Source organism: Mixophyes fleayi, chromosome 6, assembly GCF_038048845.1.
Source record: "Mixophyes fleayi isolate aMixFle1 chromosome 6, aMixFle1.hap1, whole genome shotgun sequence".
Lineage (NCBI taxonomy): Eukaryota > Metazoa > Chordata > Amphibia > Anura > Limnodynastidae > Mixophyes > Mixophyes fleayi.
Genome location: NC_134407.1, coordinates 19847380 through 19872115, shown reverse-complemented (window position 1 = coordinate 19872115; position 24736 = coordinate 19847380). Strand labels below are relative to the sequence as shown.

Here is a 24736-nt window from a genome sequence, read left to right as displayed (position 1 = left end):
TAGAGCTTCACCCTAAACATCAAAGGTTACTGCCAACCCATCACTGTAGTAAAATATATCTACTTCCACTTTCACACCAACATCCAGGGTCAGACACGGGATAATGAACAGGGTTTCAACCCATGTTGCATCTCTTCACACCGCACTTTGGTCCCGCCTATCATATTGGACTCGTATCTGCCCTGCATTATCAACTTCAGTCATTAAAAGGGGACAACAGGGGCTCATATAGATGTAACAAAGGCCAATGAGCTGCTTGTAACAGAACCCGGGTAGAATAACCCGGGAACACCTTTCATACCGACGCGTGTCCGGCTTCGACACGGGGATAACCCTGGTCGTGACCCATTCACACTGACACACTATCTGGGTTATTCCCCGGTCCATGCTTCGGTGTGAAAGGAGTGTTACTCTCATATATGAATCTGTTTTCTTTCATGGCGTTTTTCTGCTTGCTGAATACACCATGTGAATGACTGCTCCCAACGCTGTTCTATCTGCCCCATGTCACTTGCCACACTTTTGGGATGTCAGCAGATGACATCCATATATATTATGGACTATTAATAAAAAGTAAAAGAAATAAAAATAAGTTTACCCTCTGCCTATCTCAGTCACGGTGATTGGCTATAAATGAGAATTCTAAAGGGACAATAGATCTGGAAAACGATGTAACCCATGGAGACATTTGGAGAGCACCATGCAGAGAAACAAACACTTATAAACCAGCTTCTATAAAAACCAGAGAGACAAACAATTCTCCAGAGGACACAAGTTGTCACCAAACGTAGATCTGTGTATGTTTGTACTGGCCCCACACATCCCAGGCACACTTTGAGGTTTGGCTGTTGAGCAAACAACAGTGAAAGAGCCTTTCTGTTGGGTGTGAAAAACACAACACATTAGTCACAAGTCAGCAATTTATAAAAGGAAGCAGAAGTGAGATGATCTGGAGCACAATCAGTCCAACTGTTAATTGTGGAGGCAGCATAATAACCAAGTACCCAGACTTATATGACACAGACATGCTGCCTGCCTCGCTCTTGGTTCTATGCTTCCATTGCCTAGCGGTGCACAAGTTCAGCCTCGCTGAGAAACTTTTCCACCGACGGGATCGCTCAGATATCCAGCCGCCTAATCTCCAGCAGGCCGACCTGGTCACAGACATCATCTCAGCACAGGTAAGCTGCACTAATGCAATACATGAAATAAAGGATCGAGGGTTCCAAGGCTCCGATCTGTCAATTCCGGAATCTTGTGGAACTGTCTCCTACACACATTGGAGACAGACAATATTCAGTTCATTAGAAAAGATGTCTCATACCTCAGTGATGGCCAGGGGAGAGTTGGCAAATTTTAGCCCAGGGGGGGCAAGACTCTACTCAGCAGCCTATCAGGAACATTTTAAAGAAAAAAAAAATGTAGGTGGCCCAGTGACCCAGCCCAAGTAGCCCACTATGGGACCGTCCCTGGCCCTTTAGCCCAGCCTGCCCTTGGTGACGGCACTGGTTCATAACGAGTGGATGGCTCATGCCTCAGTGATGCCATATCACCATGACCAGCAGCAGACTTGGCAAAGGACAAGCCCATTAGCAAACTGCTGTCTTTTTAGCAACTGTTTTATAGGCAGATAAGTTGCATAGAAGGAAGTCAGTAGATAAAATAATATTTGTGGTAAATCTGCAATGCAGTCGTATAAAATCGCCCCATATTCCTGCTTATTTTGTGCATGTATATTATTGTCTGTTTGTTGTGTTGTAACTTATTATTCACTGAATAAATTTACAGTGGCAATTACACCTTCTTTTATAGCTGTTCTGGTGCAGCTTTAACTACACTGCTGGGAAATAATAACTTGACCAACGTACTCCTGTACTTTTATTTATTTATATTGTATTATAGCTCTATGTTTCAGGGAAATGTACCGCATATTAGCAGTGAGCATCAGAGATTACATTAGATTTCACCGGACACCTTTCAACTCAACACTTATATCCCAGAGAGCACCTGGCGTCCTGGTCTATACAAACTCTGAGATCCTACTAGATGTTGTCACTGATTTTTGTTGTAATCAGTGTGGTCACCTTAGAAATCCTCTGAGCAACCTTTTATTGTTTCTGTGCAATAATGAATATGTCCTTATTGTACTAATAATGTATTATAATTAATATTAGTTGTTCTGTTACCTTTTTGGTATCTGGATTTGGTCACTAAAATTACCACAATATCTAAAATGCCAATTTATAAAGCACAGATTGAATAAACTTGGGAATGGATATAACTACATACAGAAACACAGTGGAACTGATTCATTACGGAAAGTTAAGTAAAAAATTGAGTACGTTTTCTCCTGGACAAAACCATGAAAAAACAGAGAATGTTTAACTTATGTGCAAAATAGAAAACTAATTTGCACCCCTTGCATTGTAACATGGTTTTGTCCAGGAGAAAACTTATTAATTTGTTTTTACTTTCCTTAATGAATCAGGCCCAATATGATTTATAGCTCTTTAGAGCATACCTGCCTACTTTTTAAATCTGTACTTTGGGAGATCGGAGTACAGATCATGTAACAGCGGTTAGGAGGGGGTGTGATGACATCATTACGTCACTATAGCCCCTATAGAAATTCAAGGTATTGAATAGCTGGGGGCGGGGCTTAATGATGCAATTAAGCCCCGCCCCCCGGTTATTCAAGGGTCCGGGAGTTTAGCCTACTCTTTCGGAAGTCCGGGAGGACTCCCCGAAATTGTGGAGCCTCCCGGAAATTCCAGGGGAGTAGGCAAGTATGCTTTAGAGGAACATGTAGCAATTAATTCATTTGTTATCATTGTGATAAGAAATGATAATTAATATACGATGGGTCATAAATAGTCAGCATAGTGTTAAATAACAAAAACGTGTAATGTCAGATATTATACATGTTGGAGGTCTACTTTGAATACTCAGATTTAAAGATTCTTTCTGCAAAAATATTTTAAATATGTGTTTTTTATTTATCTTGTCTGTTATATTATTTATGTTCTTGTTTCTTTTGTTGACCATGTGTATATACGTTGTTTTTTTTTAGCAATATTTAGCAAAGTATGGCTGGACGGAACCAGTAGCTTGGGATGAATTTCCTAAAAGTGATAACGAACCTCCAAAAGACACTATTCTGATGCAGGAGGCGATAATGAACGCAGGAAAGAGGTCAGAGGAGCCGACAAAAAGTCCCTTCTTTATTGAAGCCCTCAAAAAATTTCAGAAGCTCAACAACCTTCCAGCCACTGGGAGACTAGATGACGCCAGTATTAATGCCATGAACAAGCCGAGGTGCGGGGTCCCTGACAACCAGATAATGAAAACCAATCTCAACAAGCCTCCCTTGCCCGTGACGGCACACAACTCTTCTAAGAACGCCACGAACCAAGGTTCTGACCAACCAAAAATCCGTAGGAAGAGATTCTTGGACTTGTTAATGCACTCAGACAAATACAGAAAAGAACAGGAGGCGAATCCCAACGCTGGCACCAAAGTGTTCAGTAAAAAGCTACTGAAATGGAGAATGATCGGAGAAGGATACAGCAGCCAGCTTTCTATCAACGAGCAGAGATACGTTTTCCGATTGGCCTTCCGTATGTGGAGTGAGGTTATGCCTTTGGACTTTGAAGAAGACAGTACATCGCCTTTGTCCCACATTGATATAAAGCTAGGATTCGGACGAGGTATATACACATTTTGTTAATTTTTGAATGACATGGTTTACTGTCAGTGTAACTGGTTGATTGTTGTTGGGTTTTTTCTGGAAACAAAACTGATGGGAAAATAAATAGTACAAGGTGCACTTTGGACATGTTGGGCATATACCTGTGGTCGCCTAAGTACAGGGGGCTCTGCAAACATTCTAACTTACCCGCTGTTACCACTAACTCTGTCCATTTATAGATAATTTTAGCAACAAGGCTCAGTTGTATAGATGTCTGTAAAGATTCATGTATAGTAATAGCATAAAGGGAAATCTAATAATGAACAATGATATAATATGTCACTGATTGCCCCCTACAAGTTAGCGCCCTGAGTTATCGTACTGTTGGCAAACAGCTTAAATTAGCCCTGCACTGGTTTCATTTATTGTGCTATTATAATAATACAAAACCTCACAAACAGCAATATCTCAAGGGAGATTTTGTTTCTGGGTAAAGATGAAAGCGTGTTATTCTGTTAGACAGGTGAAGTCACTCATATAACACCCAGATCATACAGCAGTGGTCTAGATAGAGATTTTAGTGACCTTGGTGATAAATAGATTCATAGCTTTAACAGTAAAACAGTGATTCCCAACCAGTGTGTTAACAACATTCATCTGTCGCCACAATTTTATTGCTCGAGGGAAAACTCTCAGGATGGTAAAAAAAAGAAATAGAGAACTGAAAAAAAAAGTTTTGGTTAAATTGATTCAGTTAAATTGAAATGAATGGCGCAATGCCTAAATATATTTAATTGTTTTGTTAAATGGGCCCCATAGTCATCTGTCTATCTGAACCTGTCCAGGACTTTTGTCCTACAGAATAACACGATACAAAAAAAAGATCTATCTTCGCTGTTTTATTTAAAATGATGAATTATGGGTAAATTGACTAAATAATCTCTCTATCGTTACAGTCACTTTGAACCTTAAACTACACTTGTCAGATGGACACAATGGAGAATGCAGCCTATTTAAAAAGTGCATTATGTCTTATTCATAGTCGCCGACTTTCTTAATTCAGCATCCGGGAGCTGCCTGGGGATGTGGGGGTTTTGGGGACGGAGCTATGCAAATTGTGTCATTTTGGCCCCACCCTCGTGTTGTAATGACACAAACTCGTTATTTTACAGCGGGGGGAGGGGCCAAGTGCCACGCTTCCCGGAAAATCGCGGAATTTGGGATTTAATGCTGCCTACTTCACTATCAAGTGGGCAGATGCTGGAGCCTGTCATACTCTCCCAGGAGTCCGGAAGACCTACCCGGAACCAGGGAGTATCCCAGACATTCCGGGAGAATTGGCAAGTGTGGTCTTAGTAATGTTTCTAGTTCTAAGCAGTGGCGAAACCATGCGGCCCATGGAGTTAATAGGCCCGCTGCATGGGGAACTAGCAAGCTGTGGGCTCTAGTCCCCTCCTCCCCACTTCCCTGCATCAGGGCCCACAGCTCGCTAGTTCCAAGAATAGATAGGCTGCATTATTGTCAATATTAGTATAGACCAGAAACTGGCTGCTACCACAGTATGTAGAATAATATACTTTAAAAGTTTACACTGATGTCTAGATTAGAGGTATTTAATTGGAGGAGATACGTTTTGATCCACTACAATAGCTTTGTGAATTTAGCCCATGAACTGTCCTGAGCACTTGCATCCGCTAATAAATAAGTGTAATAACCGGGTTATATTTGCTTAGAAAATAACATCAACAATAAAACATTACTGTATATATTGCTTTTCGTTTTGTGTTTCAGTCTCACAAAACTCTTTGTTTCTTCTAAATGATAAGATACTGATGGTTAATACTTTGCTAAGAGAGTGAATAGTTGTACAATTCTATTAATAATGATGCTGTCCTGTGATTTGTTTTGGATGTAACAAAGATTTGCATAAATCAGAGCTATAAGTGGGACATTGATTGAAACCGTGAACAAGTAATAGGTGTTGTAAGCTAAAGGAACCAGCTAACGTAACTCTTCATACCGTTTCCAGGTCGCCACTTAGGATGCAACCGCGAATTTGATGGGTTGGGACAGGAGTTCGCACATGCCTGGTTTTTGGGGGACATACATTTTGATGACGATGAACATTTCACAGCCCCTAGCAGTGATAACGGGATTAGTCTTTTGAAAGTAAGTGATATCCTACTGTACGGCCCCTGTCTGGTGCATCAAAACAATTTCTTCTATTTAATAAATAACTTGATTTGGTTGTAGTATACAGTGTCCCTTTTAGGACATTGTCATTTGCCAAAGAAATGGATTTTATAAACAGCAAAATATGTGGCCCCACTGTGGTTCTTTATGTGGGTCTACTTGTCTGTCAAACGCATTTCACCATCTACATTACACATATAAAATCAGTGATGCTTTATTTAATTGACACACCAGGTCATGAAAGAGAAATGTACAAATGTAAGACTTGGGCAATATAATATATACTGCTACACAATATACTGTATGTGTCTCATAGCTATATAGAATATAACTGTCTATAATGTGGGGTATTAGCAGACCCGTAAATTTAAATTTTAGCGTTTGGGGTGAGAAGGAAATACTGCCGCCCCACCTAGCCTTCAATTTTAACCGAATTAACTGAATATATTCACATACTGCGCCCCCCTTTAGCATTGCGCCCGGGGCGGTCGCCCCTCTCGCACAGCCCTGGTTACTGCCCTGGGTATTAGCAAGCTTCCACTTCTTGGTCACAACTAGGTTTCCTCCTGTTAGAAGCATTATTAGAAGTAGTTTCAGTCATCGCTTTGTGCCACCTTGTGGAGGAACAGATCTCGGATTAGCAGGAAGATCAATGACTACATTCGTTAAATAGTGTTTCTAGCAAGATCCCGAAATGTATACACATATATGTGATTGCAATACCCGTAATCGGCCGCTCTTTATAGAAGCCCCATCCCGTATGACCCCGGTACAGCTGAAGTAGTTTCATTTGTTTGCAGAAAAAACCCAAACCCCTTTGGATTGTTAAAGGCATATTCCTGGTTTTAAACCACTTGAGTGTTTTTATAATTAGTGCTCTCGCTTTAATGAGCATTTTACTGAGACTGAACAAACAACCTGGACAGAATGTCCTGTGATTCCTCTAATGAGCCTGTAGTTACCAGCGTCTATGCGTAATAGCTTCCAAACCTCATTAAAATACAACTGCAGAAGAATTACAAGGAACGTGTAAAACTAACCAGCTCGTAGGACTCGTACACAAGTAATGCTGGTGACCCACACACGTACTCTTACCCCTTTGTGTTCTGCTACATCAACCCTACAGCGCCAACGTCCACCATATCTAAGTAATATCTATGTGGACTTTCCATATAACCCTGCTTACCCCTGTGTCCAACGCCCTTTGGGCACTGATCACTGGGCTCTCTTTATCTATTGTATTACTATTTGCTTAAAATATATAACTAGAGTGATCTTTGGTGATTGTTGTATCATCACCATTTATTTATATAGCGCCACAAATTCCGCAGCGCTGTACAGAGAATATTTGTCACTCACCTCAGTCCCTGCCCCCATTGGAGCTTGCAGTCTAAATTCCCTAACACACACACACTAGGGTTAATTTTGTCAGCAGCCAATTAACCTACTAGTATGCTTTTGGAGTGTGGAAGGAAACCGGAGCACCTGGAGGAAACCAATGCAAACTCCACACTGTGGAATCAAACTCAGGACCCCAGCGCTGTGAAGCAGAAGTGCTAACCACTAAGCCACTGTGCTATATCATCATCGCCATTTATTTATATAGCGCCACTAATTCCGCAGCGCTGTACAGAGAACTCATTCACATCAGTCCCTGCCCCATTGGGGCTTACAGTCTAAATTCCCTAACACACACACACAGACAGAGACAGAGAGAGACTAGGGTTAATTTTGATAGCAGCCAATTAACCTAGCAGTATGTTTTTGGAGTGTGGGAGGAAACCGGAGCACCCGGAGGAAACCCACGCAAACACGGGGAAAACATACAAACTCCACACAGATAAGGCCATGGTCGGGAATTGAACTCATGACCTCAGTGCTGTGAGGCAGAAGTTCCAACCACTGAGCCACCGTGCTGCCCCATATACCTTACTTATTATGCAGGTTTAATTCTAATATTTTTGTTAGAACAGCAATAGAGCAGTACTACAAGCATGCTTAGACTTGCCGTATAGGCTGTATATTATATATAGATCCCATAGATTATAAGCTTTCGAGTAGGGCCCTCTTACATCTATGTCTGTATGTATTATCCAGTATTGTCTTATTAATGAAACAATGAGATGAAGTTGTATAAATGTAGAGCTCTGAACCCCTCACTCTGATCAATACGCAAATTACGCTGCTCTGTTTCTAAATTTTAACAAGGAGACTCAATCGCTCCTTTCTTCCCAATTAATAGGTTGCAGTTCATGAAATTGGCCACGTTCTCGGACTCTCTCACATCCACAGAACTGGATCAATAATGCAACCCAATTACATCCCCCGGGAGTCAGGGTTTGAACTGGACTGGTCTGACAGGAAAGAAATACAGAACCTATATGGTAAGAATATAAATATATATATATATATATATATATATATATATATATATATATATATATATATATATAAATATATATTTATATATATAAAATGTTGCTTGTTTGAAGTGATACTTGTGACAGTTATGTTTTCCACTATGGAGAATACTTTCAGTATAAGTCAAACATGACATCACTACCCTTCCAATATAAGAGGTGACATCACTGCTCTTAAAATATAAGAGATGACATCACTGCTCCCCAAATAGATATATCACTTCATATGCTACTGCTATTAAGATGGTAAAACTATAAATGGATATATTGTAGAACACACAGAAATTCCTTTAAGCAAAAAATAAAATAAAATACAAAACAGGTGAAGGTATATAAGGGTAGCTGTATCCATCAGCAGCATCTTTCAAGTCTTATAACTTCACATTAGACACCACTAACAATTGACTAGAAGAACCCCTATTGTCTTCACTCTGCATGTCTGTGTGTGACTAGTTCTGACATGTGGGGGGATAGCGCCACCTGTGGCCAGGAGCATGTCAGCACAGAGTACTTCAGAGAATGAGTGTGCTGATCTTGGGGGCCGTAACCTGCAATAGAACCCACTCATACAACGCTGCCCCCCTCAAATGCAGTATACCTCTTTTTTAGAAACATGAGTGACATCTCAGCAGGGATCAGAGCTTTTGGGTGTTGAGCGGTGGGAGAGATACAGATGTCAGTTTGCTTACTAGCGATATGAATGTCTTGGCTTACTGTAGGCTGCGTCCCCACTTCACACCCGCAGGACGCCAGAGAGACCGAGCAACATACAGCTTACTTAGAGCCGAACTGGAGGCTGACAGTCTCTACACTGTAATTCTTCACAGGTGCCCAAATAAATGAACTTAGCAGACAGAGTGAGGGGGGCACACGACTTAGGGCAGTGTAACTGTACGCAGGAGCCCAGAAGTCACCGCTCTCCTTAACCACAATAAATTGCATTTCCATTAATGTGGCGTGAACATACGGCACAGCGTCTTTATTTCAATACAAAGAGATACAGATTTCAATTTATTTGTGATGAATGTTGTGCTTGGCTTTATACTATGCAGCTATATCCAGACTTCCGCTGACTTATCCACACGAATATAGAATATACAGAATAACGTTGATAAATACGGTTCTGCTTTTTGCTCCACTGGTCCATGGTTTGGTGACGTACGTGTAGTGATATCAGGGTAATTTACCGAAATCATGGCTGGTGATGATGTAATAACTGCCTCCAATTGCCAGGACAGTCGCAAGTTTTAAATACATGTCCCTGTCGCTGCCTGTTCTTATTTTCTAGGTGGGATAATTTAATATTTATTGCATTTAAAATGTAAAAAAATGACATTATATTGAAGATGAGACATTATGAGGACTGTGGTACACTAAGGGCTAGATTTACTAAGCTGCGGGTTTGAAAAAGTGGGGATGTTGCCTTTAGCAACCAATCAGATTCTAGCTGTCATTTTGTAGAAGGTACTAAATAAATAAAAGCTAGAATCTGATTGGTTGCTATAAGCAACATCCCCACTTTTTCAAACCCGCAGCTTAGTAAATCTAGCCCTAAGAGTCAACAACATCCGCCTGTTCTGTACTACAATTCCCATCATCTTAGGATAGTGGGAGGTGTAGTATGACATCATCTGTCCTGTGAAGTCGCTCATGTTACAGTTTGTGGATTTCTCAGTTACAGTCTTATTGAATATGATCTATGACAGCTTTTTGTAGATGTAGGTCTCCCTGCACCAACTCAGTAGGTCGCTCACATGGATATTCAGCAAGTAACTTGACCTAGGCTGGGTTACACTACAGAAATCTTCTCCCGATGTGTTATCTATAACAATCTTACCAACGACTGATTAAAAAGAAAAAATAAAGTCCCGATCAGCGTGCAGATTCCTGTGTACGCACTATATGGGGGGTATTCAATTGTTAGCAAGATTTTTTTTCCCTGTCGTGTTAAAAAAATTTTTTTATCTCCCGCGGGTTTTTGCCGGCAATAGCAATCGTTTTGAGTTAGCGCAGCGGGAAAACTCGCGCAATTCAATTGAAAAAGAGGGAACGCTGCCCCGAGAGTTAAAAATTGTGTTTGCGAGATTTTAGGGGAGTGAAGGGGAGTTTTAACGCGGTCATGTATAACACAAAAAAAAACGTTTTGCATACATTTACATTAGATTGCATTACACATTGATACACATTGATAATATCTACATTACAGTACTTTCTTTTAGCATATTTTTTTATTGAACTATTTTTTACCATACAATCATCTATATCATGTCAAAACACATTACTACATTCATATTTGTACCAAAAACATACATAAAGCTTAATTAATTAGTGATTTTATTTTTTATTTTAACATTTTTTCACAAGAAAATCAACTTACACAAGTTAGGCATTAGTGATAAACATAGTTTAACTTTTTTTCAACATTATTACATGATTTTAAATACTTTTCAGAGTTTTTTTTTATTTTTAACACACCCCAAGGAGGTGCGAGATAAAACAGCATATTTTCCTGTTTTATCAGCCGCGCTAAAAGACAATTGAATAGCTTTTAACACGGCTGCCTCTCGCACATCCTATACTTTCAATAAACCTTCTACTGGAGCGCGAGAGGACCGTTGCATGAAAACAAACATAGCGATAAAAATGGAATTGAATCGCGGGTAAAGTTAACCCGCTCGAAAATTATAAAAAACAGCGTTAAAATGATTTAACGCGCTCAGAAAAAAACAACTCGCTGACAATTGAATATCCCCTATAAGTTTTACACGATTTACCTTCAGATCTGTGCTCTTCATCTGTCATAACCATCGGCTGAAAAGATGGTGACTCTGCACACTCCATAGAGATCTATGGACACTGCCGGTCCTGAGTGCATACACACTGCAGAATTGGAAGGACATCGTTGCATCGTTGAACGAGATTTTTAGTTCTGCTTAAAAATCTAATGAAACAATACGAAGACCTTTGGAACAATAATCGGCCTGATATCACATTAGGATTTACGCTGCAGCGATGAACGAACGGTTGTTTATCGGTTGATTGACTCGATAATCGCTTGAAAACCCCTGTAGTGTGTCCCCAGCCTTAGAAAGACTTATATTACATTTAAACAGGCTGTGCTGGTCCTTCTGTAGCCACCAAGAGAGGACAGATACCAGACAGACCTGCATCTACACCAGGGGCAGCCCCAGACATTTGTCCTACCCCGGGCGATTTTAGGGGGGGCGATTTAGGCCCCACCCCCCTTTCTAATTTCTAAGGCTGCCGGCGGCTGCACAGTATGTGCGGGTCCGCTCGGCAGTGACAGTGTGCTGCCCCGCTGCTCTGATTGTGTTTAAAACACAATCAGAGCAGCCGGGCAGCACACTGTCACTGCTGAACGGACCTGCACAGTGTGCAGCCGCCGGCAGCAAGCCCCTGCTAGGGGGGGGGGGGGGGGGGCGATCGCCCCGATCGCCCCCCCCCCTGGATCCGCCACTGGTCTACACAGCAAATGGGCTAAAAGTTATTATATCCCCACCCACTTAAAAACTGAGAACATCCCAGACAAACAGGAGTAAAGACTGAGGAGTAGTTTTATGGCACCTTCTTAAAAGGAAAAGTGGATGTTTCCCATAGCAACCAATCAGATTCTAGCTATCATTTATGTACTGCATTCTAGAACATGATAGCTGGAATCTGATTGGTTGCTATGGGCAACTCACTCCACTGTCCTTAACATTTTTTTATATGATTGGTTGCTATGGGTTACAGCTAACCATTGATATTTGCACTCCACCATTAAATAACCACCATAGTCTCTACAGCGTAAACCTCCAGCTGTCTCCAATTGATTCACAGTAGTGAAAGCAAGGAGCTGTGAGTTTTATTTCTATGAACATATAAAACAAAATTATATAGAAAAAACTAAAACACAAGCAAAACAACAACATATTATCCATAAACAATTGTATGTTTTTTTTATAAGTGTATATAGACAAATAATGCCATTTATTATCTGAATCTGGTAACTACGTTTCCTCGGCTGTTTATTTTACACCCAGATATCTCTCCATGTGAAAATCCAGCCAGATGCATCCGTCTTTATGTGTTCAATATCCATAATAACAAAGAAAAATCATCTCACAAACAGTAACCTTAATCAAAATATCATGCATACAAATAAAAACATAAAACAGCTTATAAAACCAGCATGAAAATGCCAATAAAACCCACAAGTAATATCCATGGCTGCAGGTAAGTAATAATGATGTAAATATACAGATATTATACAGATATTGAGATGCTGGAGGGGTCTAATTCACTGGTGAATAACATTGTATATGGTATATAGCGGAGATTACGTGACTGCAATATAATGATGTAGAGAAATGCCATTTAAAGGGAGAATGCACCCTGTTTACAAGTAGCAGTTATTTTCTCTTTATTTTACTATGTTAAAGTAATTATCTATATGTTTGCAACTCCAGTGACAGCCTTATTCCTCTCCAAATTTGTATTCCCTGTTATGAGTGCAATCTATCATACTCGCTAATGTAACAAGGAAGGAGATACAAGCCATAGGCTCCAATAGAGCAGCGCCCCCTGGTGGATCATTATCATGCTACAATATATCTACTATATAAATGCCTAGTGGCGTGTGTGAAAAAAAAAAACCCAAGCTGCAGCGCCACCTGCTGGGCAGAGTTATACACTGACCTATATATTTCTTGAAGGAGAAGTGACAGTTGGGAGTGGTTGGTGGTTGCCGGGGGTGACGAGTACGGAGAAGCAGTGATGTGAAAGTGCAGGTTATGAATACTGCCCTTCAAGGAAGACTGATTGAGCACAGCGATAAGGTGTTTAGCAGAAACATTGTGTATCGAGAGGTTTTAGAACAGTAAGACGATAGAGATGAAGGATGTGGCGATGAAGATGAAGGATGAGGTGATGGAGAAAAATGATGAGGTGGTGACATGTGGACAAAACCACGTTAAAAAAGGGCGCTTGCATCGGGAAGTAACGCTCTTCCCCTGAGAAGGCCTGGGCTAGGCCCAAATGCATGACAAGAACCTTTTTAACACCTTAAGTAGCTTGATTTGACTAGAATGCATGAGTATCATGCACGGGTTAACTTGTATATATATATTTATACACACTCAGTAGGCTGTATTTGAATTTGAGAGAAGTGGGGCGCTCAATCAAGAGGAGGGGGCAAGCACCTAAATGTATGACGGCTGGACACTAAATAGTTGTATATTATTTAAAGTTACAATTGTGTCGATGGTCAAACACACCTAGAGGTCATCAAAGGTACTGCATCCAATTTAAATTGAAGTCAAAGCCTCGCTGTATCTTCAGTAACACAGCAATGGGAATGCAGTCTTTCAAATGGCATAAAATTATACCAGATAAATTTAACTCTTGGACCAGTACAGCAGGATTAAAGCAGTTTTATCCTGCATTATGCCATATTGCATGTTAGTTCAGCTCACAAAATGGCCATCTCAACCGTGTTAAGACAAGTTAGAAATCCGATGTGTAGGCAACCTAAAACTATGATAATTTAATGCGTTGGGGGAAGGTCTACAACCTACGTACAGGTACTCCTCACTTAACAACCTACCCATTTAATGACCACTCGGAGTTACGACCAGGTTCTCCCTGGGTCCTCATTGTTATAATTGCTGCTGTTTGTAGAGCTTTACTGTACACATGTTTATTTTCTGTTATGCAGTGTTATGCAATGTAAAGCAAACATATCAAAATACAGTTTTCTTTAGTCTATTTCTTCATTTAGAATCAATAAAAATGATTACAATACATGTAGGTGCATATAACAGTACTGTACTCACTTAGCGACCAATTCGCTTAACGACCTAGTCGTAGGAACGGAACTCAGTCGTTAAGTGAGGAGTACCTGTACTTATTTTTAAAGGACCATTACTCCTGTTGTAGGCAGTCTGTTACTGCCATCTAAATGGTCTCCACCTAGAAGGGAGACATCACGGCCGATCTGTTTGTGCTTCCTATAAACATGTGTTGTCCTTTTCCAGGGTCATGTGAAGGACCTTTTGACACAGTATTTGATTGGGTGAGGAAGGAGAGAAACCAATACGGGGAGACTGTCGTCCAATACAACACTTACTTCTTTCGAAACAACTGGTACTGGATGTATGAGAACAGGAACAATCGGACACGTTATGGGGATCCAGTTGCCGTTTCCACTGGTTGGCAGGGGATTCCCACACAGAACATTGACGCCTTTGTACACGTGTGGACCAGGACCAAGGACGACTGCTACTTCTTCAAAGGTATGAGGAGAAATGATGGGAGGATAGAATGTTATGTTACAACAGGTAGTCTGCCTTTATGGTGCACCCTGGGCCCACCAGAGCAGTTACAGGTTACAGCACTTTCCCCATACCCACTACCACAGACCCTAGTTACAGTGCTTGTACTGATATCATTGTCTGTGGGTTTTATAAGCGCCTACAACATAAGTATTTTGAATTTAGTTCGATTTGAAGGGGGTACTAACTATAGACTTTTCCAGACCTGTCCAGCTCGCAGGCAGTAGGCCAGATGTAGACTTCCAACATATTTATTTGGGTGACACCAAATTCCTTGAAATCTTTATGGAAAATGTTAGGTGACAATTTTTTTAATTTATTTATTTTTAAATAGTGTCCGAACTGCAGAAACAGACTTTATAGCAGGGATGCGGCAATTGTATTCAATGTTGTGTCCTGTTCAAGAAACAACTTGGCTGAAATAATCTAAAAGCCTGTGTGGAAAAAATAGAATGAAGACAGAAATATACATAAATATATTGGTCAAAGCTGCAGGAATATACACAGCTCAGAAAATGAAAGGGATAGTTCAGGTTTTCTATTTACATGCTTTGCCAATATAGAGCATCTTATTGCTGGAAGGGTATGCTGGGACTTGTAGTTTCACAACACCTGGAGTGTCACAGGTTAGCGAACACTGGTTTAGATTGCAAGCTCCTGGGATTAAGGAGCTGTGAATCCTTACATATCCTCCATAGAGCACTGTATAAGTTTGATTTGATTGTATAAATAGACAATAATGAATAAATAGCAAGCACTGGTCGTGGTCACCTCCGATTAAAGGGTTAAGTACGGCTGCTCTCTTTCAGTTCACCAGTACTCGGAGAATTCAGCTTCCTCATACAACCTGTTAATGACGTTGATAATTGTACATCAGTAACATCCTAGTGTGTGTCTAGGAGAACAATATGTAATTATTCTCTTCCCTGCAATGACAGGTACCCAGTACTGGCGCTACGATAGTGAGAATGACAAGGCCTACTCTGTAGACGCTCAGGGACAGACGTACCCCAGGCTCATTTCCAAAGGTTTCCCAGGAATTCCCAGTCCAATCAACGCAGCGTACTTTGACAGGAGGACCCAGTACATTTACTTCTTTAAAGACTCCCAGGTGAGAAGAAATCTCTAATTCCCAATGGGTTTAAAATGCCAGATTAAATGTACAGAGCTGAGAAAACTGGGATTGTGCGGGTTTACCTCTGGGTGCTCTGGTTTCCTCTCACGGTCTAAAAACAACTAGTTAATAGTAGTTAAGAATGTCTATTGTACATAAAATGCATTTTTACATTTGCTCCTGATTTCAAACACATGTTCTAGCATGTATACTCATCATCATTGCTAGTAATCAGCACTTGCACCTGCCCCATAGCTGGTGCAAGGGATACAATACAAAAACACCTACCTTTGATATGTCCAAAGCTTGAATCTGACGTTGCTGGGTACGCTCGAGCTTGACACAGTAAGTACACTGACTACGTGCATACGCCCAGCCCCCTCCCCATTCCACCCATGAAATTATATGCTGTAATAAGGGTCCATTGCGCTCAAAGATGTATTGGACGTTGCTGCTGGTGTATGGTCCGGTTCTGGCAATGCACAGAGATATGTTATGTATCAGCATTTACGCTCCTTAATGAATTAGGCCCTAGAAGTTCAGCATTCCTGGGGTTAAATTTATTAATTGCGATTTCTGCAAATTGCTGATATTCAACGACTTTGACAGCTAAATTTAAAACGGTAATGTCTGTAAGGGCACAACTGGCCCTCAAAGACATTGCCGTTTTAAACTTAGCTGTCAAAGTCACCGAATATCGTAGATTTCCAGAAAATCACACTGTAATACAGTTAACCCCTGGACTTGCTGATCTAAGCACACGTACGTACAATGACGACAGCTGGAGATAGAGGAGGAAGCAGCCAAATGAGGAAATCCATCGAAAGTGCTGTGTTCCCCTCACGCCCTTATTATTACCACATATGCAAGATCCAGTGTAACTTCCCAAATCAAATTACTTTAAACGCATCGGGCCTACTTTAGAGTCGAACGGAATGTACACTTAACTCATAAGTGGAAATTGCAGACCATAATTTACACAGTATTCTAAGTCGCACAAATCTTCTGAATACTATGCAAATTGCACAAACACATCTCTTTATCTTGCTTATGGGCCGGGGTGCATGATACACTCAACTGTATCAGTCACAGCTGTATCAGTAAAGCAGATTCATGAATAAAATAATTGTTATAAAAAAAATTAATAATAATAATTGTGTGTCCCCGCCAACAGAACTAGAGTTGGTTATGCTGTTCGGAGGGGGTGCACACATTTTTTTTTTATTTTTTTTAAAATTTAATCATTTTTTTAAAATCTTTTTGTCTATACCGCAAGGTCTGTTGCACCAGGTGAAAGCACCCGCAAAAGATCCTTCTCCTAAAAGACCTATCAGCAGTTGCTTACAACTCAGCTTAGCATGTAAAGAGCGTAAAGACACACTTAACTTTGCTAGGCTCGCCCGCTAACTTCCCCGTTCCACCTCTCTAAGCGCACAGAGGTGCAAGAGGTAAATCCGTCTCAGTCAGAGTGCAAACTGAGACGGATCCTCGGCTACAAGTGCTAATTGCGCTGATTAGTTGGACTTGTGTCCGACTCTAAATCAGCCTCACTATGTCCAGATGAATTTTTATTATTTATTAATTTATACAGGTAAGGTGTGAAAGGTGAATTTATAACTGGCTTCTAAGCACCGCAAATGATTATTGGACCATTTTGTTGTATAAGACAGTAACCCTATACATAATTATTTATCATCTACATTTCCGTCCACAGGTCTACGCCTTTGATGTCAGCAGAACTCGCGTTGTTCCCAATTTCCCCAGGAGAATAAATGTTTTTTTCCCGCCCGTTGCGCGCAACAACCACCCGAGAAGTAACCTGGACGCCGTTTATTACTCGTACAGCCACAGTGCCCTCTTTCTGTTGAAAGGGAAAGAATTTTGGAAAGTGGTCAGTGACAAAGACAGACAGACAAATCCCTCTCTGCCGCCGAACGGGCTCTTGCCCCGGGGGGCTATTTCGGAGCAGTGGTTTGATATATGTAATGTACACGGGTCGTTGCTGAAATTGTGAGTTTGGACAGTAGCTCTCACACATGAAGAATGATCCGACGCTTTAATATCTACGGCCCTTTCCATAAATCCCAGGATGACGAATGCACTTTAGATTGACACGAGATCCAGCTCCTGTCAAATTCCAATTTGCTCCATATACAGCAGGATTTGTACAGGGGGGTTTTCACAGTGGGCGTGACCAGCATGCATGGGAGCGTGGCTATAATTTTAGACAGTGCTTGGCTGCTCTCCAACTCTTCCTATCCCCATAATATACATGGGCAATGCTGCGTGCCCTACTGTTAGGTGCATGCAGCTCTCCCTTTTCAACCAGAGCCGTGTGAAGCGGGGGCAAGGTCCAACGGCCTCAATTATACAGCGCCCCAGGCTTGGAGGGTGGTTTCCAGGCACTAGGAAACCCCCCCTCGGTTTGCCTATGGCCTTGAAGTGAACCAGCTGTCTACTCACAGTGCCGGCAGCCATTTTGTGGACTGGCTCAATATTCACAAGAACGTAGCCTGTTGAGCAGACCATAAACTTAAAATAAAAATAAATTCAAGATAAAGAGGTTTGGCAATACATGTGGAGCCATTCTCCTCTACAGAACAAATGCAAAGTACATTTTTTTTAATCGAAAAATAAACTAAAACCGTATACAAATTATACAATTAATTACAAGGTGGCTTCTTGCCTGAAGACCGTAAGGCCGGTGGGCGTTGGGTAAACGCTTCCTTAATGATCAGTCTAAGTTTATTTTTGTGCTCACCAATAGCTCTTTTACATAAAAGACAAAGACTTAACATACAATTTATTTTAAGTACGACAATAGAGGAGTTTTATTCCAATCTAGCTTATTAAAAAAAACACAAGTTTCCTAATGTTATGTTCTATTTAAAGATTATCTTTGCTAAAAGACAGAAAACCTGTAAAAGGTTTTAACCTGTTAAAAAAAAAATGACAACGCGTTTTGTTGCTTTAGAATATTTTTGTACAAACTGGTACTGTAACATTTTGTATATTAATGTGAATTTGTTTATCTACCTTGTCACAATAAAGTAATTTTATATTTATAAGTACATTAGCCGCTATTCCTCGTCAGGATGTGGGTTTCTAAAGAATGCACCTAATATGAATCAAATGTCAATACACAATCGTCCCCGCATAACGGTGAACGTTAAACTCGTCATGTGATATTACAGGGTTCTAATTTAAAGCAGTGAAAGTGCCTAGATAGGTGTTTTGAAAACTGCCAACTCCTATAAGTCTCCTAAAAACCTGCTGATGTGAAGAACAAGGTCGCAGCAAACATATATTTATATTTATGTATGAAAGAAGCACCCAGTATTAATCCAACAGTGCATGACTAAGTGCTATTAATATAGAAATATCATTCGCACCAGAGCAAGGGACAGAGCTCGCAGTAACATCATAAGGAGAAGTAAAGATGCTGAACGCTGCAAGAGATGTTTTGCAAGCTGTTACCTCCCCGATATAAAACCAGCAGCCACTCCAGACAATGCCCTTGTGTCTGTAGGAATGTTCTCTGATAAAAGCACAATCTTGTTTTATATCACATGTGCGGTCATCTCCTCTGTAAGTATATGAAGTCAGATGGCACCTCTGTTGTAGAATTATAACATTCATTTTTAAAATTAGAAGACTGGCGCCCTCATGCAACGTTCACTAAATACAATAGTAACATAGTTGATGAGGTTGAAAAAAGACACCAGTCCATCAAGTTCAACCTATTTTGGATCTCCTGCGATTCTACACTTATATTTGAAATTAATCCAGAGTAAGCAACCGCCAATCTGTTTCAATTGTGAAAATCCCCCCAGACTCAATATTACAGTCCTATTTCTCCCTGGATCCACTACTATCCTTCATTTTAATTAACGGTCGTATCCCTGGATACACTTTTCAGCTAAAAATTTGTCTAACCCTTTCTTAAACATATCTATTGAATCTGCCATCACAACCTTGCCTGGCAATGAATTCCATATCTTTACTGCCCTAACTGTAAAGAATCCCTTCTTTTGCTGGTTGTGAAATTTCCTCTCCTCTAACCTTAGGGGATGACCACGTGTCCTGTGTATGGTCCTTGGGGTAAACAGTTCCCATGAAAGTTCTCTGTATTGACCCTTAATGTATTTGTACATAGTAATCATATCTCCTCTTAGACACCTCTTTTCTAAAGTAAACATGCCTAAACTGGCTAACCTTTCCTCATAACTTAATGACTCCATACCCTTTATCAATGTTGTCGCCCTTCTCTGAACCCTTTCTAGTTGCAAAATGTCTTTTTTATAGAGTAGTGCCTAGACCTGTACTGCATATTCAAGATGAGGTCTTACCAACGATTTATACAGTGGCATACTTACAGTGTCGTCCCTTGAATCTATGCCCCTTTTCATGCATGCCAATACTTTATTGGCCCTTGCAGCTGCTGCTTGACATTGAGCACTATTGCTTAGTCCGGCGGTTCCCAAACTGTGCGCCGCGGCTCCCAGGGGTGCCACGGCGCTGTCACTGGGGTGCCGCGGGCCAGACATATAAAAAAGAAAAAAAAAAAAAAAGAAAGAACACAGTAACTTACCAATCTGCCGGGCGCCGGGACCCAGTAGACTCCTCTCTCCCGCAGCAGCTGTCACTGACGTCGATATTCAGTGACAGCTGCTGCGGGAGAGAGGAGGCTGCTGGGTCCCGGCGCCTGGCGGATTGGTAAGTTACTGTGTTCTTTCTTTTTTTTTTTTTTTATATGGCTGGCCCGCGGCAGAGGAGTTAGAGGGATCGTGACAGCGGGGCAGAGGAGGGTGACAGCAGGAGAGTGACAGAGGGGCAGAGGAGGGTGACAGCAGGAGAGTGACAGCGGGGCAGAGGAGAGGCAGAGGAGGGTGACAGCGGGGCAGAGGAGAGTGACAGCAGGAGAGTGACAGCAGGAGAGTGACAGCGGGGCAGAGGAGAGTGACAGCGGGGCAGAGGAGAGTGACAGCGGGGCAGAGGAGAGTGACAGCGGGGCAGAGGAGAGTGACAGCGGGGCAGAGGAGAGTGACAGCGGGGCAGAGGAGAGTGACAGCGGGGCAGAGGAGAGTGACAGCGGGGCAGAGGGGAGGCAGATGAGGGTGACAGCAGGAGAGTGACAGCGGGGCAGAGGAGAGGCAGAGGAGGGGGGGCAGCGTGACAGAGGGCAGAGGGGGCAACATGAGAGGGCAGTGTGCCTGGATGCAGAGGGGGCAGTGTGCCTGGATGCAGAGGGGGCAGTGTGCCTGGATGCAGAGGGGGCAGTGTGCCTGGATGCAGAGGGGGCAGTGTGCCTGGATGCAGAGGGGCATTTTTGCATACAACTAAATAAGTATTTCTGTCGTGACCTAAATACTTATTACAATTTGTTGACCCAACTACTTCTAAAACAGGACTGCTCAGTAATTATTTTGGATGGGTGCCTTGAAAAAATTTGGAGACTCTAAGGGTGCCGCGAACTGCAAAAGTTTGGGAACCACTGGCCTAGGGAGATGAAGTAGGTGGGTTGGGAATTTCATTAGAACTTTTTCCTTATATGACTGGACCCACATACAGTAAGGGGTATTTAATCACGTGTATCAAACTCCTATTTTCCCCAGAGTGTAAGCAGGGCCCATTTGTTTCTATCTGTTAATGTCCAATCTTGTTTTATTACCATGTTTTTTCCAATTGTAAAATATGCTAGTGCTATATAAATAAATATTAATAATAATAAATATTAATAGAGTACATGGGTTCTTTCTACACTAGAGCTTGGTAGAAGCCAAGGTCATCATATTTCTTTTAAAAAGGAACTTCACCATCAGAGAATTATATCTTCCACGCAATTAATTCATTTCCGTTTCTCATAAGACGCATTTCTGTTCTCCTGCGCAGCTTCTCTATACTTGTGTCCAATGCACACACAAACTTACCTTTAATCTGCTTCAATAGGCAAACTCCTTTCTCAATAACGGTTTGATTTTATTTTCAGCTAATCAGTTTGAAAAATAAAATAGATTGATGCAGTATTTAATAAAATATTAACTTTTTATTTAACAAGCTATTCACATTTCCAGGTTGAGAAAAAGAAGAATATCAACTTAAGAAGATGTAAGAGAAGCCACAGAGTGCGTCTGCATGTAGCGGAGAACAGAGATGTGAAACGTACCTTGTATGCTGTGCTAGTCTTTTCAGTGACTGATTTAGGATCTTGTGTATAGTTGGTCATCTTTCACTGATAACCTTCAATCACTTCCATAAATATGGGACAATGTCACAAAAAAAATCAGAGACCGATTTCCTGCTACAACCGTCTTCTGCGAGTGTTTGGCATTCAGGAGAACACAAAACATTCCTTTTCTTCTATTAAATTTAAAGGCACTATCACAAAACACCACAGGGCATGCAAATGCTGTCCAGTTATATGATATTTCCCTGTAAAAGGCTATTGGCAAATTAAAGGGATTGTGACTGCTTCTTCTTTCCTTGTTCTATGTCATATTTTGTAACCTCTGCTTTACCGACATACTATCAAACATTAGTAGGAACGATAGGTGGTTTTGGGAAGACATAACGGGATTATAAAAACAATGGTTCTGTGCTTGCTCTGAGTAACACCTTTGTAGGAGCAAGTTTAAGTAGTGCAACAAAAATATACTTATATACATTTATCTGTTTATATTCATGAAATAAAAGGAAAAAAAATAAATATTTGGTAAGGGTGCCTTTAAAACAAGATAATTGAAGAAAAATCATAGAACAAGCACAGGAGATGCAGTTGTAGCCCTACCCCAGAGAGGACACCCCGACAGTGAGGGGGGGTAAGATTAGGGGAAGGGGGATCAAGGGGTTCTCTTGCATATAGGATATATTTTCTCAGGAAAACGTTTAGACATTGTCCGAAGTATTCAAGAAAATAGAAGGAATGGAAAGGTTGCCTTAATTTGTACTTAATACTCCAAATTCTAGAATATTAGCGTTACACTTTTTCAGCCTGTTGTTAATTTAATGACCACAAAGTGGGCGGGGCTTAGTTACCACCAAAACAGCAATGTCATAGATCACACATTAACAAAGTAGGCAAACTACTAGGGATGTAAAAAAGAAAACTATTTTATGAATTAAAGACTGGTGGATAGAATATGTTGTAGAATTGTTCCTAATATATTAACATCTTCCCATTCCTCCACTCTTCTTGACACACAATCTACTTTCCAATACGAGAGGTGAACAATTATGGTTTTAAAAGTAATGGAGTAGAAAGAAATGTGCAAAACAATAATCATATAAAATAAAAACAAAAAAAAAAAAACGGGTGCGAGCAGTCCCCAAATTCAATGCTACCCACATAGTATGGGTGTAGACTTGTCTCTTTAAACTGAAACCAGAAGCAGCGTGCGCATGGAGAACCCACACCGCTTATTGTAATAATGATGGTAACGGTGACAGACGGAAGAGCGCAGCGCGGGGAGAACAAAAGCAGCAATCCCAGGTTTAACAAGGCACGGCGTCCGCTCGCTATCCCAAACACAAACATGTGTCACTGAATGACAGTCTCATTTGCTTTGCTCTTAGGCGTGAGCTGATCCAGTAAATTTATGAGCAGGCTCAGCCTGTCGGTCAGCGTGGCGTTCTTGTTGGTCGAAGCCCGTAAGAGATTGGAATAAACTTGCTTGTAGGTTTTCAGCGAGGTCTCCTCTTCTGGGGTATTGCTGGAGGATACAAATCACAGCTGATTGGACAGAAACTACAACATAATCACTTATACATTACACACAAAAGTGACATTTCATAAAGACCCTATATGCTCCTAAGATTAATTTAAGACATAACTGAAGCTAAACTGAACAGTAGCAAAAGAAACAAAAAAAAAAAAAAACCAGTTGATCCCACACATCCAAGGCCACTTTGGACTAAACCAGCACACGGATGAGCCAAATCACAGTGTGTCTGGATATCTTAAGACCACTGAAGCCCATTGCTGGCACTCTGTCTGGGCATGAGTGGCAAATAACACAAGACAATCGCTAGCAGTGAAGTACAGTATAACAAATCATATGGAGGTTTCTTTTAATAACATAGTTGACGCGTTCAACAAAACCGCTGTCGTTCACAGCAACCAATCACATTACAGCCGATTTTTTGTTAGCACAGTAGAAAATGATTAGTTCCAAGACCAGATCTTTTCACGTATTGGATGGCCTGTGGCAGTATGGTTTGAAGTGCTAGAAAAAGCACACGTCCCTTTGATTAGAAATGAAGTACAGTTATGGTCAAAGGTCTTATCATAGATACTTGTGCATTATGCATAGACATCACTCTGCCAGCAGGGGGAGCAAGTGCAGCCTTTCCTGAGCTCAGTAGACCTATCACAGGTGGCGAATCAGTGTGGAATGAGCCGTCTGCGGTTTCCTTGTGCGTTATTTTTGCAGTACCGTAATTACCTCCAATTTGCGCTGTAAAAGAATGTGTGAGGCTACTGTGGAACTATCGCTCCTAACCGAAGCAACTTAATGTTTTGCATTCATGACTGAAAATTCAGTTTTTGGTATAATTCTGTAAGTTAGTGTTTTGGGTGTAATAAGCCTTTTAGAGAACAAGAATATTGATTTTAGGGTTTTTAGTTCATTTTATTAGCAACCTATTCAAGTTATTCCCAAGGAAAACATTGCTTGAAAGTCACAACAAACAAGACTGAAGCTGCTAAAGGATGACAAACCAGGCAATAAAGCAGAAGTCATCATGTGCACTAAATTGCATCCACCCTGTGGTCTTATGTCAGCCCCCGGTGTCACCAGACGGGAGAGATCACTGGGTGAGATTAGACATAAAGTATGGCAATGTGCGCCACAGGACGGCCATGGACGAAGCATCAGCAATTTCCCAGCTGCTCCCCTGATATATTCCTCCATGTGCAGTGATAACAAAGCACCAGCTACTTACAATTTATGATGGAGTCCTGTACATAAAGCTAATTTAACTCTACAGATTA

The 24736-nt window shown here is 41.1% G+C and overlaps 2 protein-coding genes across 4 annotated transcripts in view; one reads left to right on the top strand and one right to left on the bottom strand.

Annotated features, from left to right (window-relative positions):
* Positions 1-752: 752 nt before the first annotated feature.
* On the top strand, positions 753-18815 carry MMP21 (matrix metallopeptidase 21). Its single transcript, XM_075215148.1, has 7 exons — positions 753-1181; positions 3071-3707; positions 5718-5857; positions 8124-8265; positions 14337-14594; positions 15572-15744; positions 17462-18815. Exons 1-7 carry the CDS (start codon positions 945-947, stop codon positions 17759-17761), a joined length of 1887 nt encoding a protein of 628 aa, XP_075071249.1. The 5' UTR covers positions 753-944; the 3' UTR covers positions 17762-18815.
* A 2958-nt stretch (positions 18816-21773) lies between these two features.
* The window catches only part of EDRF1 (erythroid differentiation regulatory factor 1), a 52367-nt gene continuing 49404 nt past the window's right edge, over positions 21774-24736 (bottom strand). For all 3 annotated transcript variants that reach the window (XM_075215970.1, XM_075215972.1, XM_075215973.1), the window contains one exon: positions 21774-23456. In XM_075215970.1, the coding sequence (XP_075072071.1) occupies positions 23285-23456 (172 nt within the window). In that variant the 3' untranslated portion in view covers positions 21774-23284. The remainder of the gene's footprint in view (positions 23457-24736) is intronic.